Genomic DNA, 15,528 nt, shown 5'->3' with positions numbered 1-15,528 from the left:
GGACTAAACACTTTTCATCCTTTCCTGTCCATTACAGAAGAGTCAACTACAGGCTGACCTGTTTATGAAAGGAAATTGCATCAGAAGCATGGGCCTTATTTTCCCTGGCTTATTTTTCCCCTAAAAACAGCCCAGTGAAGTATGACTAACTGAATTCAAAGATGACTGCACTGATGTGTAGAAAGATTCCGTAACTTGCTCCAGGTTACATTGCTAATCTGAAAGATAAGAAGCAATGCCACTTAAGTTGGAGAAAATGTAAACATGACAGGATCCTAGTACGTAGCATTGCCTCCTGGGATCTGTGAGTAACGCAGTTCTTGCACGGAAGAATGACTCTGTCATGACCCTTGTTATGAATATAGGTTGATCTGGTGTGTATGTCACCCTGCATGTAATCTTCATGACCAATAGGATTCCTCGACTCTTTGTGTTTAAAGGTTTTGTTATCGGTGATTGTTTTGGCATTTTTACTTTTAAAAGATAATAAATAAATAAATTAAATAAAATAAACATTATTACCTTTCCATGTTTTTTAGGCTTGTCTTGGAGGGCAATGCAAATTTGTGTCCACCTTCAAAAATAAATCAGAATGCGACTCACTAGTAAAATGCCAAGGACATGGGGTATGTAACAGTTTCTCTGTTTTAAATAGGTTATTTCAGTCCATGTGGATCACCTTGTTCAGTATAATAAGGTTCAGAATTCTTTCCTGTGGAGATTTCTTCTGGAAAATTACAATTAAATAAGGAAAGTGGACTCATTACTTACACAGACGCACTAAATTACATTCACCGTCATACTGGTGTAGTGCTCCTGAGAAGTAAGCTTCGACTTTTATAAAAATGCAATAGGCAACATTATCACAACGTTAGATTAAGGTTGCGAACATTTGGAATTGGATTTATTAAACATTGCACATATATTATACATTTATATGTATGTATACCTATTGCTTAAATTCATTGGGTATGAACAATGCAAATTTACAAATTCTGATACATTTAATGTGTTTTTAATATGCCATTGTTTATCACCTAATACTTTTGTGGAATCAGAGTTTCTTGTCCATTGAGATTTCGTTCCTCTTTTGACAGCCTTAATTTTTGTCTTCTTATGGATCTTTTATACTGTATTCAAAAATTCATATCCTGATGGCCTTTCCAGTACTGTTAAAGGCTTACCCATTAGAATTACTGCTGCAATGCATATTGCTGTACATTCATCTTTCTCTTCTTCATTAAATCACCAGTGGAGTCTAATGGGTGATATATGCAACATTTACATTTTTATAGGTATTGTGTCATCTGTAGGAAATAGTATGCCAATTTTTGTTCCCACATATCATGCATAAAAATGTGCATTTCCTTGTGTTCTGGCCAGGCGTGTTCTTCTAATGTGCTGAATCCATTTTTAACTTGTATTTATTTTGTCACATCAGACACTTGCATTTTTTTGTCCATCTGATGTGAAATTATCTGATGGGTTGCAGAAATTTTGTAAACTTTTTAAGTGTTTACAACCATACATTTGGCTTTATATGTGTGGCCAGAATCTATTCCCAAACTGAGGCCTTTGTAGCAAGGCCTCTGATAAAATGTGGACTCTCTGTGTTTTAATGTCAAAACTTTGCCTGAGGACTGGAGATATGACTCAAGCAAAAGAGTGCCAGCCTTACAAATGCAAAGCCCTGAGTTTGAACCCAGTACCACAAAAAAAAAATTTTGTCCCAAATCACATGACCTATTACTTTCAGTTTCTTTTCTGATTCTTTTTTTTCTTGTGTGATTCTAATTTAAATTTCTTATTTGTATTCTGTGGAAGACTACTTCTGGATTCACTATCAACTACTGACCTTTTTCAACTCCTCCGCTGGCCACATTTACAGCTACGGGTATTTCCCACATTTCTAGCTGTGCTATTTGTGTCTGATTAAGCAAGCATCTTCTTTAAGCTTTTTTCTTCCATATTTCACAGAAGTTGTTTCTTATCAAAGTTATTTTTTAATTTAGCAAAAATTAGTGATAAGTTTTAATTATTACCATTTTGTACTCTTTATGTATTTTTTGGAGGTAGTGGGGTTTGAACTCAGGGCCTCACACTAGCTAGGCAGGTGCTCAACCACCTGCACCACTCTGCAAGCCCTTTTTTGTGTTTGGTATTTTTGAGATAAGGGACAAACAATCTGTTTTCCCTGACTATATTTTTGAACCACAATACTCCCGATCTCTGCTTGTTGAGTAACCACTGGTGCCCTGCACCTGTTTATACAAATCTTTAGCTTCAGCATTTCATTTATATCAAGAATACTATTAACTTTTATTTAGAAATATAGACAAAAAGATAATTCCTTGATATTTGAAAATATGGCTTTCACATTTATTATATCACCTTTATTTTTATCTTCCATAGTAAATAAAAACTGTTTACACTAAATTGTTATATTTTAATAGTTTACATGGTCTAATAATCACAAATAGTGAATTAATGTTTATGTTATGTAGAAAACGTTCTTAGTTTTTGTTTGGGTTTGGTTTTAGGTTTGCAATAGTTTGCATAATTGTCACTGTGATGTCGGATATTCTCCTCCATCTTGTGATCCAACACCATCATCACCAGGAGGAAGCATGGATGATGGGTATTGGATCCCACAGGGTTGGTGTCAAGATCAGTATTTTCCAACAGAGCTTTCTACTCTCATAGAAATGTTCTATGTCTCTGCTGCCCTATGTAGATGCTGAGCACCTGACATGTAGGTAGTATGATTGAGGACATTTTTATTTTACCTTACTTAAAGTGAAATAATCATTTATGGCTCTTTTGTATACACACTTTTAAGTCTAACCTAGAAGTGAGCATTTTATTTTTTTAATTTATTTTTATTTGAATTCACCCCCTTCATCATTCTCTCCACTCCCATTCCTGGAGTAGTTTCAAGAGGTGTCATTTTCCATTTACATACATATGTGCACAGTATTTACACTATATTTGCCCTCCTTCACCATTTCCCACCTCTTCCCTCCTCCCACTGGTATCAACCCCTCCCCCGCAGGCAGGACCAGTTCTACCCTCCTGCACTTTTGTAAAAGCAAAATAATATGACAGTTTTGTTTGTTTAAGGTAGTTATACAGGGAGTTTCCTTGTGACATTTCCCTGTAGAAATGTATTATAACCCAAATTGGTTCATCACCTAGAAGTGAGCGTTTCAAAATGCATCCCCTTAATTTTAATCATGGTTCACAGAACATTTCTATTTGTACAGCAGAGTTTTCTGCAGGACACAAATTATAGAAAATATGATAGTTTTACTGCATAGTCTGCCTGTTTCAAGGGTGTTATATGGTATGCCAGTTCATAACTAAGTTGCATGTTTAAAATTAACCACAATATTAAATGGGAAATACCCAAATCTTCCATGCCCTCAGCACATAAGTGTTATGTGACACTAAATGTCTTAAAATTTATTTGGTGAAAAGTCATGAACAAATCTTGCCTATTTGATTTCATCAAACTTATTTTGTACATACCTGAATATATGCTTCAGGTATGGACTTATGAGTAAAATGCGCCAAGACAGCAATTTTTTCATATGAGTAAGTTAATTGTACATATGAGTAAGTTAATATGGGTGGTTGGTGCAAAGGAGCTATAGACTAGAAGGAAAGTAAAATATACATTTCATGAGTGCTGTTAAATGTGTTTCCATGTGCCTACATATGGGATTTTAGATATTTTAGTAGTAGATGATACTGGAGAGAAAAAAATTAATTTCTTTCATCAGAACATGGTAATAGTCACCATGTACTATTAATTATGTTGACATATGTAGAGATTTTTGTAGATTGCCATTATAAATTTGAGGAAATTTCCTTTAATACCTGGTTTCTGAGGGTTTTGTTAATAGTAGTATTGATTATTGCAAATACTTTTCAGTATCAATTAATATGATCTCATGATAGTGACCCTTAGGTTGTCGATATGATGGATTAAACTGATTTTTTGAATATCAATATTGAATGTCTACAATAAATACTCCTTGGTTATGATCCTGTATTTGTTTGTATATTTCTGAATTTGATTTGTTAATATTTTGTTGAAGGTTTTGTGTCTTTGTTCTTGATAGACATTAGTTCCCTTCCTTCCCTCCACTCACACTGCCTGTCCTCCTACTTCTCCCTCACTTATCTTTTACTTCCATTAAGTCATATAATACTGGCCTCATAAAATGTGTCAGGAAATGTTTCTTGTCATCTACACTCTGGCAATGATTGCTTAAAACTGGCATTATTTCTTCTTTCAGTGTCATATTTTCCATGACACTGGAGATTCTCTTTTGGGGAGCTTATACATTAAAGATTTTTTTGAATGGATATTTAGACATCTATATTGTCTATTTCATCTTAGATAACTTATAGTAGCTAATACTTTCAAAGAAGTTAGCCCAACTGATTATTTTCCACTTTGATCACAGACAGAGGACATTTAAAAAACTACAGTTGTAATTATGTGTTTATTTCGTATGGCAGTTCTTGTGACTCATTTATTTAGCATTTTCATTAATTGGATGCATAGGTTAGACTTCTATATCTTTCAGGTGAATTGCTGTTTATACATTTTTTTCTTTTTTTTGTTATATTACTGTTGTACGAGGGGGTTACAATTTCTTTCTTTCCTTTGTTGGTGGAACTGGGACTTGAATTCAGAGCCTTGCAGTTGCTAAGCAGGAAGTCTACCACTTGAGCCAGTCTTCAAGCCCTAAAAAGGATGATTTTGAAGACAGGAGGCTCCAAAAAGCCTCAGCACTTTTTGCTCAGGCTAGTCTGGACTGAAATCCTCCTATTTTATGCTTCCCACTATCTCTGGGATGATAAGTGAGTGCCACCACACCCAGCTTTTTTCCACTGAGATGAGGTCTTGAAAAGTTTTTTTCTCAGGCTGGCCTGGAATCCACCTTACCACTAGCTTGGGATGACAAGAGCAGACCACCATGCCCACCTATTGGTTGAGATGGGGTCTTGAGAATTTTTGCTTGGGCTGGCCTTGAACCTTGATCTTCCCATCTCAGTTTCCCAAGTAGCTAGGATTAAAAGTGTGAGCCACCAGCACTCACCTTATTTTTCTTTTTTGTAGACAGGATCTCCTATTTTTTGCCCAAGACTGGCCTCTGAACCATGATCCGTCTATGTATGACCTCCTATGTAGCTGGGATCACAAATGTGTGGTACCACACTGGGTTTGTTGTTGATATGGGATCTTCCTAACTTTTGTCCTGAGCTGGACTTGAACTGCAATCCTCCTGCTCTCTGCTTGCTGAGTAGCTGAGAATACATGTGTAAGCCAGAGTGCCAGTTTATATAATTTCTTTAATTTATTTCTTTTATCTTTTGTCTTGAAGTCAGCTTTGTCTAAAATTAATCCTCAATAGTGATCTTTAACTTTTATTGAACCCTTTTATTCTGCATTTTAAAAACTACATTGCAGATAATGTAGACAAGTAGGAATAAGAATAGTAAAAATCAGTCTTGTTAAAAAAATTAAGCATAGAAAACTCAGTATTCATGATATAATTTTACTTGGCTTCTAAGTATATATAGCTGAAATGATTTTCGTGTTTCAAATGCAACTGGTCACTGTAAAACACAAATCTGGAACATATCCTTCCCATAATAAACAGGCATATTTGGAATTCATCTCTTCGAGACAAGATGTGACCATTGGTTGTGATTCTTCTATTTAAATTTACAGGTTCAAAATTTATGGTCACAATTTTTATGCCATCTATGTTGTAATATAATTAAATTATTTTTATTATTTTGTATAAAACAATAAAATAGTCTTAATGTTTCACTCTTACCATCTGACTCTTTTCATCCATATTTAACTTCAGTATTTGTCCAGTTGGTTGACTTTTTTTTTGGTAGTACTGAGGCTTTGTCTTTCTAGGCAAGTATTCTACACCTTGAGCTGCTCCACCATACCTTCACTTAGAACTACATCAAATACATATTCATGCCAAGTGTTGTAAAAGATGAAAGAATACTATACTAAGTCTTCTTTACAATACATGAATACTGCATGTTTTGAAGTCCTTCTTTTTATATATCTAGTCCTTCCTATTATACATCTAATTTGCTTTTAGAAATATACTAAGAAATTTTGGAAAAAACTATAATGCCACCATCAGAAGATGTAGTTTAAAATTTTATTAATATGATCAATGCCAGCATTATTTGTAGACTGAGTGTTTTTATCCCCCACAATTCATATCAGGACCTAAACCTAATTCTCAATATAATGAATTTTGGAGGTGGAGCCTTTGGGAGGTCATTAGGTCAAGGGCAGATCTTTCATGAATGGGATTAGTATCCTTATAAAGGAGACTCCGAAGGGATCCCTCATCCCTTCCACTGTGTGGGGATATAGTGAGAAGATGGGTGTCTATGAACAAGGAAGTGGACCCACACCAGAAAATGAATCTGGCAGTGGCTTGATCTTGGACCTCTCAGCTTCCAGAATTTTGAACCATAAATTTCTGATGTTTATAAGCTACCTGGACTATGGAATTTTTCTTAATAGTAGCCTGAAGAAACTAAAAATCATCATAAGGACTGGAGTGATGTTTTCTGTTTCATTACAATTGTCTGATTCATAGTATTATAATGTCATCATCCACCAATATTCTCCACACCATTATGGTCAATAAAATTTTTTTTCTAAATTCTTGAATGTGGTCAACAAAGCCTACACTGAAAAGACAAAAGTCATTTCCAGAGCTCTTTTGTACCATCTCAGTTGTTGACACATTGTATTAGACAACAAAATAAGAAAACTGAAGTTTTTCCAGTGGAGTAGAAAATGGGGTTCAGAAAGCCTCACATATGTGGGGTAATGATTTCCAACAATAGTGCTAAGGTCATTCAGCTGGGGAAGGTCAGCTTTATCAATAAATTATGTTTGAACAACTGGATATTCACATGCAGAAAAATGAGTTTTGACTACTTTTACCATATACAAAAATTAGCTCAATCTTAATCAACAATATGTAAGAGCTAAGACTATAAAACTTGGATGAAAAAGGGAAATTTGTCATGACATGGGATTTGGCAACAATTCCTTAGGAGATCAAAAGCACGGTCAAAGAAGAGAAAAAATAATTGGAATGTATCCTAAGTAAACACTGTTGTGCATTAAAAGATACTAGGAACAGAGTGAAAAGATAATCCATGGAATGGGGCAGAATATTTGTAAATTATTATCTGATGAGGGATTGATAATTAGAACATGTTAAGAGAGACTACAATAAAACTATATAAAAATGGGCAAAGGATTTGAATAGACATTTCTCCAGAGAAGACAGAACGATAACCAACAAGTTTATGAGAAGATGCTCAACATCACTCAAGTTTAGGAGAATGAATGTCAGAACTACAATGACATAATCAGTTCATACCTTTTGGGAGGGCTGTTATAAAAAATTCAGGATGTGTTAAATGTTGATCAGTATATAGAAAAATGGGAACTCTTGTGCATTTCTCATGGGAATACAAAATGATGTAAACTTTGTGGGAAGCGTTGTGGTATTTTCTCAAAATCAGAAGATAGAATTATCATATTCTGCAATTGCATATCTAGCTATATATCCAAAAATATTGAATGTGAGGATTCAAACAGATATTGTACATCCATACTCATAGCCACATTGTTCACTACAGGAAAAATGTGGAAGACCCAGTGTCCACCAACAGACAACTGCATAAACAAAATGTGATACACAAATACAATGGAAGATTATTTATTCTTAAAATGAATGAAATTCTGATGCATGCTGAAATATGGACTGTAAAAAGCAGGGCAAAAATTATTCACAGGTTTATTACATGCAGCTTTGACCAAGTGTGGGTTAAATAAATAATTACAGAAAATTTAAAAACATAAAACTCTTCAATTCTTGCGCACACATTGTGCAATGTTGAAGGGGAGCAGCTCACTGTGCCTCCCGAGTTGTCATCAGTTGTGTTGAAATTGTTGTGATTGGCTGTTTGCCTACCTTTAATTTTGTGAAAATCTGCCTCCCCAAAAGCAAATCGTTTCCCAAAAGCAAGGTAAAAGGGAATGCACTTATTTTACATGATCAAGTGACAATTTGAGATTTGTTGAAAGGCAGCATGTCTTTAGTGGAAGCTGGGTGGCGTTATGCAAAAACGAATCCCGCATGCACAGTTCAGCTTGAGCTCGGTGCATCCTAAGTATTCAGTTTTTCCTCAACAGCAATCTTGGAACCATAAACCTGTGATACTAAGGATGTACTGTGTATGGTTCTAGCTATATGAGGTCACTAGAGTGATAGAGTAATGCATATATCTGAATAGAATGCCTATTTCCTAGGGCTAGGGAAAGGTACAAGTATGAGTTAATATTTAATGGATAAAAATGTTTAGTTTGGCAAGATGAGAAAGATCTTGAGTTGGGTGATAGTGATGGTTAGACTCAACACTGTTATTATAGAAGCATTTCCCAAATTAATTCCACACAATTGTTAATAAACCCCCAGCAGACATTTTCTACTTTTTTTATTATTATCATTTTTTGTTGTTGGGGCACAGGAGTTCGAACTCAGGGCCTCACAATTGCTAAGCAAGCACTCTTACTTCTTGAACCACTCTGCCAGACTATAATTTTTGTTTTGTTTTTTCAAGATTTCCAAGCTGATCCTAAAAATCATATGGAAATGCAAAGAATTCAGGATAGTAAAGGCAATGTAAAAATATAAGCTTCAAGACAACTTGAAATTGAAAGAACATTTCTCAGTTTTGAAACATTACAAAGGAAATATAATCAGGACAGTGCAGTGCTGTTCTAAGGACTGACACCAGTCATTTGAAAAGAATACAGTCCAATAATAAAGCATTATGTTTTTGCAGTACTGGAGACTGAACCCAGTGCCTCATGCTTGCAAGCATTCTACCATTTGAGCCAAATTGCCAGCTTGTTGACAAATAATCATTGTACGTACTCATGGGAATACAGTGTGGTGTTTTAACATATTGTGCAATGACCAAATCAGGATGGTTAGCACATTTCTCACTTCAAATATTTGATATTTCTAATAGTGAGGACATTGAAATTTCTTCTAGTTCTTTTGAGATGTACAATGTAATCTTAAAAACCATGGTCACTCTTTTATACAATAAAACATCAGAGCTTTTTCTGATGTTATAAAGTTTAACATAACTTTGTACCCATTGACCAATTTCTCCCTACACCTCTCCTTCCTACACATACAAGCTTTGGTAATCACTATTCTACTTTACTTCTATGAGAGCAGCTTTTAAAGACTCCACAAATGAATGTGATCACGCCTTATTTGTCTTTTTTTGCCTAACTTTTTCATGAAACATAATGTTCTCTAGGTCTTCCATGTTGTCACAAATGATAGTATTTAGCTATTTTTACAGCTAAATGGTGTTCCATTCATTATATACCACATTTTCTTTATTCATTCGTTCATGACTGCACATAGGTTGGTTCCCTATCTTAGCTATTGTGAAAAATATTGAAATAAACTTTGGAGTACAGATGTCTTTTTAAAAATTGACTTAATTTCCTTTTGATAAATAGCCAGGAGTGGAATTGCTGGATCATGTAGTTGAGTTTTTTCTATAATTACTGTACTAATAAAAGTGTACATGGATTCACATTTCTACATACTCATATCAGCATGTATTATTTTTGTCTTTTTACTGCTGTCCGTTCTAATTGGGATGAGCCAACCTCTTCTTGTGGCTTTGATTTGCATTTTCCTGATGATTAGTGACATTGAGTATTTTTACATATATACCTTAAGAAATGCATAGTCCTGTCTTTTCCAATTTTTAATTGTACTTTTCTTTATTGAGTTCAGTTCCTTATATATTTTGAGTATTAATTCCTTGTCAGGTTCATGGCTTTACTTCACTGCTCAATTCAACTAAACATTTAAAGAGCTAACACCAATACTTTTCAACATTGTTTTTAAATTTGAACAGGAGGGAATTATTCTGAGCACAATCTAGGGTGCAAGCATTACTCCAAACCAGACAGGGACACAATAAAAAAGAAAACTACAAGCCAACATCCCTGAAGAACATAGGTGTAAAAACCATCAACAAAATACTAGCAAACTAAATTCAAGAGCATATTAACAAGAACACTCAACATGACCAAGTGAATGGGGAAAAACTGAAAACGTTTCCTCTAAGACATAGAAAAAGCCAAGAGGAATGCATCTCAGTGATGTAAGAATGTCCAACATACATGTTTCATATTGATGTGAAATGTATTTCATGTTTCATGAAAAAAAATAAAGGGGAAAATAAAGAATAAAGGGGAAAAAATCATATGATCAACTAACAAACACACAAAAAGCATTTAATAAAATTCAACATCTTGATAAAAATTCTCAACAAATTAAGTATAGAAAGAACATACCCCAACACAGTAATGGTCACATATGACAGTTCTGTAGCTAACATCAACTGAATGGAGGGGAATAAAAGCTTTTCCTCTAAGATCTGGAATAAGACAAGGATGCCCACACAGCTTCTCTTTAACATAGTACTCGAAGTCCTAGCTACAGCAATCAGGCAAGCCAAGCAAATAATGGGTATCCAAACTGGAAAGGAAGAAATCAAATTGTCTGTTTGCAGGCAACATGATTTTACACACACACACACACACACACACACACACGCACGCACGCACATGTGCACACACACACACATGCGCAAATACTTCACCTCAAAACCCATTTGAGTGAATGAACAAATTCAGTAAACTTGTAGAATACAAAATAAAAATAGCATTTCTGTTTACCAATACTGAGCTGTTGGTAGTTAAAAACACATTTACAATAGTTTTTAAAAAGATACATTTGATCAACTGTGAAACATTTTTACAACAAAACCATAAAACACTGAAGAAAGTCAACTGATTTTGACAGGTGTGCCAAAGCAGTTCTGTGAGGAAAGAATGGTCTTGGAACAAATTTGGAACAAGTGAATATATGCATACAGAATAAGCTAGAATGTTACAGAAATTAACTGAAAAGGATCATAGATCATAATGCCAGAGTTAAACAGACACAAGTAAAATTTTGTGACCTCAGCATAGAATATGTTGTAGGAGATATTTAGGCACAACTAAAAATAAAAATCAATAGATTAACTGAATATTATCAAAATTAAGAACTTTTACAATATAATTGTAAAAATTATTGTGAAAGACAAGTTGGAGAGTAGGGGAAAATATTTGCAAATTTTTTATCTGACAAGTGACTTGTATTCAGAATATACAAAGAACTATTCCAGGAGCAAGTATATGACTCAGGTGGTTAGGATATATGCCTAGCAAGTGAAAGGCACTGAGTTCAAACCCCAGTACCACCAAAAAAGAAAAAAAAAACTATTTCATATCAGTAATAACACAAATAACCCAAGTAAAATGGAAAGGGATTTAAATTAACACAACTCCAGAAAAGATATACAAATGGTCCACAAATTCATGAGAAGGTGTCCATCATCTTGGGAAAATGCTTATCAAAACCACAAGGAGGTACCACTGGCCCAACCACTAGGATGGTTATAACTAAAAACAATATAGGCAATCTATGTTGATGATGTGGAGAAACTGGGATTTGTTTAGTATACTTTTCCCAACACTGATTAAACTCTAATGTCTCCACTCCACTCTCAACCCAGTAAGAGTTGCTGTCCATTAAATTTCAGGTTGCCTCAGATTGCATGCATTCATTTTATCCCTCTACCAAAGACTCCCAGGATGTCCCCACACATGTCCTTGGTCCCTAACCTATGTAGCAACTTTCTGTTCATTACCATACCTACAGACATTTGCCTTCGATTCTGTCCTCTGTTCATGGCCTCTGTACTCCATTGACAATGCTGTGCCAATGGAGAACTCCTTTTCTCTATGCTGAGATGGGCAGATTGACATCATGTGTTCTGTTTCCTTCAGTATTGTAGTTGTGCATTTCCTGTCAATTTTCAGAAATCACTTCCATCTTTTCATTAAAAGAGAGCAAGACAGACCATTTAATGTAAAAAAACCTATAATAGCAAAAATGAAAGTTCTAGCTTCCTTAAAGTAATGACTGTTTTCCAATTAATCCCTTAATAATGGCTTCCCATTTTAAAAATCAGTCTCTGATTTTTAAAAATCAGCACAAGAAAAAGAAATACTACCTTCAATATGGTATTTTATTGAAAATGGTCTTGTGGCATTTTAATGGCATGTGGCCTTTTCTGAAAGACAAGGCAGTGAAGAGAGGATTAGAAGCAGGGAACTTTACCACAGCAGAAAATTGCTGCTTATTTCTACAATTTCAATATTTTTCAGGTATATGACAATCTACTTCTTATAATAACAAAACATACTGAATCAGTCTAGCTTAGGGTAAATCACTTCTAATAGGCATATAATTGGATTCTGTGTCTTTATGTTACTGATCTGTGTCTTTTTATGGGGCAATTCATTCACAGTTTCTATCATAGTAATTTTAGTGGTAATTTTTATTACTGAATTTATTACTTTTATATTTCAGTTGTCTGATATTTCTTTTGCTTAGTGAGAACAAGTTTTCATTGACTTTATTTTTCTAATTTTCTTATTAGTTCTCTATATATTTAAACCACCTAGAGAAATTTCTACTTTTGTAATTAATATAGTCATAATTAGAATAATATAACCTTATGTAGATAGTAAGCAAATTTAGCCTAGTTTACTTTCACTAATTTTTAAAGAAATAACTAGGCTTCAGTTATCTCAATATTTCATAAGCATTTAAAAAATAATTATTGTTTTGCTCTTTTATAAACTGAAGAATCTACTAGTGGATAAGAATATGTTTAATGTATCCTTACTGATAATTAGTAGAATAAATTATGATAGAGCAGCAGATTTAATATATCAGTAAAGATTCATAGAATATATACAGATTTATGTCAAAGATAAATATTATCAACAGCTGCATATTGTAAATGACTGTTGAGAATGACATATGTAATTGATTTGAGTTGAAATACATATATATATATGTATAGACACACACACTTTGGGATATGGGCACAGAGGATCAGTCAACACTTAAGCTTATTCATTTTCAAATGCACTACTTAAATTAAAATTTCCATAATTGAAATTACTAGTATAATTTGATCATTGTTTTTGAAAAGTTAAAAGATACACTCATATTTTCAGATAAACGCGTACTTTTGATTAAAAAACAAAACCGCGCTACTCCTTATAAAAATGGACTTTTCATCAGTTTCTTCGTATTTCTACCTTTCCTCATTTTAACTGCCTTCCTTGTTTTTAAATGGAATAAACTTAAAGAATATCGGAACAGATCAGAAACTGTAAGTGAAGGGTAAGTAAATATATTATATTTTATATATAATGTTAAAAATGTACAGTGGAAAGAATTTGAATGTACTTCAGAATAGAGTAAAGTAGGGATTCTTGGGAGAATTGATTGGGTGAATTAATAGAACTATTGTGAAGACAGTCTCAGTATATAATAAAGTTTACTTCAGCTTCCTGACAATTAAGTGTCCTTCATGTCTATATAAGCCAAGAACAAGTGAAGCTACCCAATGAATCCTCAGTACCTTTCATATAGAAAAACATGTTGCCTACAATTATTTTAGAATGCTCTATCAATTCCCAAGCAACCCCATTTACTTATGTTGTCAGTCATTTATGCCAATGGAGTCAGGAGAGAGAGTCACGGAAGCAAATTTTGGGAATAGAATATGTAGAGGGTAAGAAAAAATAAGAGTACAGAACAAGGAGGAGGACACAGTTGGACTACTACACATTTTGCATGTAACTAATATTCCTAATGTGTTTCTAAATTGTAATTCAGGAGCTGTACAGCTTTTCTCTTGACCATAATGACAATGAAAGCCACAATTTCCTTAGTGAATATTTATTGAAATAAAAATGCTGATTTGAAGGTAAATAAAGAGTTCCTGTATTTCCATTGTAAAGGAAACATTTTCACCATTTCTCACTTGTTTTGATGGAGATAAAATAATGATATAAATTTTCCATCAATACCTCTATTTCTTAAATTAGTTGATATTTATTGAAAGGGTAACAGCTACTAGTCAAATTCAGGATAGTGTTCTGGATGATTTATCCACATAAATCATAATTTACATAATCATAATTTAAATGATCAAATATTATAAACTTACATAATTGCATGACAACTGGCATAAGTCTTCCTGCATCTTGTAAAAATGTAAATAAGTGTCAGAAGTCTGACCTTTGGAAGAAATGTCATAGTAAGGGATCATGACAAAATCTGCTCACAATAGCCTCAGTTTTGCAACTACACGTGGCTTTAGGACTGCAAGGGGAAGAAATGGAGTATAGCTGAAGTACACAAAGAGGTAATGACTAGGATAGTCAGGAGCCAGTCATGCTCTCCATCACTTATAAGCTTTATAATTGGCATCAACTCTTCTTTTCTGTGTCCATTCCCTCCCAATGCTCTGCTTGCTTTTGACCCAGCACATCTGTGTCAACCTTTGCTATTTTCATTTTCAAACAAAAATAACAACAATCTAGCCACAGTTGCTGCTTCTTAGCTTACATTCTCTAGAGAGAGAAATAAATGGCTGTTCAAAGGCACCTAAATTTAGCCACTCTTGTTTGGATAACAATCTTGAGTTAGGTGTTCAAACCTGGTATGTCATCTGTGGCCAACTTGCTGTAGCTATGTACTAGGAACATGAACACCAGGACCCTCCTCTACAGCAGGAACTGTATGTATAGGTGTGTTCAAAGACACAGGAGGCTAGATAAACACCACAAAATGTTAGCTGGAAGACCTCATTAAGAACCTCATTAACAAAGTAAATCTATTATCTAAGTAGTTAGCTATTTGCTTAGTTATTTGACAAAAACATTATAATTGGAGAGATGGTGAAAACAGAATTTGGAGATGTGTGTAAAATATCTTTTTAACTACAAAGGAATATTATTGTAGGTATATTATCTCATCCCATTTCTGTGCAGACAAGATAGAGGAAAACAATGGATGGCTTTTTAAGTCTGAAATATTTTTAAATGGTTTACATCTTTGAAAGTTACATATTTGAAAGAGATCAGACAATAGAATGATGTTTGAATGGGATGTGGGATACAAAGAGGATATTGGTACCTAGTAATTGATTATTTAGCAAAAATTTAGTTTTTGTCATTTTTCTTGATTTTACTAAAAATTAGAATATTTTGTAACCCTAAAACAACATTGTCTCTTTTGTATAGATCTACGACAGAAGACAGCAGTACCTACAGTCAGTCATAGAATTAAGGTAATTGAAGGAATCAAGTTATAAAGTAGTTTTTTATTTCTAACAATACTTATTCTCTGTAAGAAAACTATTACCCCTATATTTTCTCGTCCTGATTCCTATTTGTTAGTTTCATGTACTATAATAAGACTAAGATAAGCATTTGATATT

The 15,528-nt window shown here is 33.9% G+C and overlaps 1 protein-coding gene across 1 annotated transcript in view; it reads left to right on the top strand.

The window, feature by feature from the left end:
- The window catches only part of LOC109676412 (disintegrin and metalloproteinase domain-containing protein 5-like), a 208,130-nt gene that overhangs the window by 188,816 nt on the left and 3,786 nt on the right, over positions 1-15,528 (top strand). Inside the window, exon 21 of the mRNA XM_074053314.1 lies at positions 2,541-2,655. Coding sequence (XP_073909415.1) covers positions 2,541-2,655 — 115 coding nt within the window. The remainder of the gene's footprint in view (positions 1-2,540; positions 2,656-15,528) is intronic.

Source organism: Castor canadensis, chromosome 14 (genome assembly GCF_047511655.1).
Source record: "Castor canadensis chromosome 14, mCasCan1.hap1v2, whole genome shotgun sequence".
NCBI classification, from domain to species: domain Eukaryota; kingdom Metazoa; phylum Chordata; class Mammalia; order Rodentia; family Castoridae; genus Castor; species Castor canadensis.
This window is presented reverse-complemented; position numbering and strand designations above follow the sequence as displayed.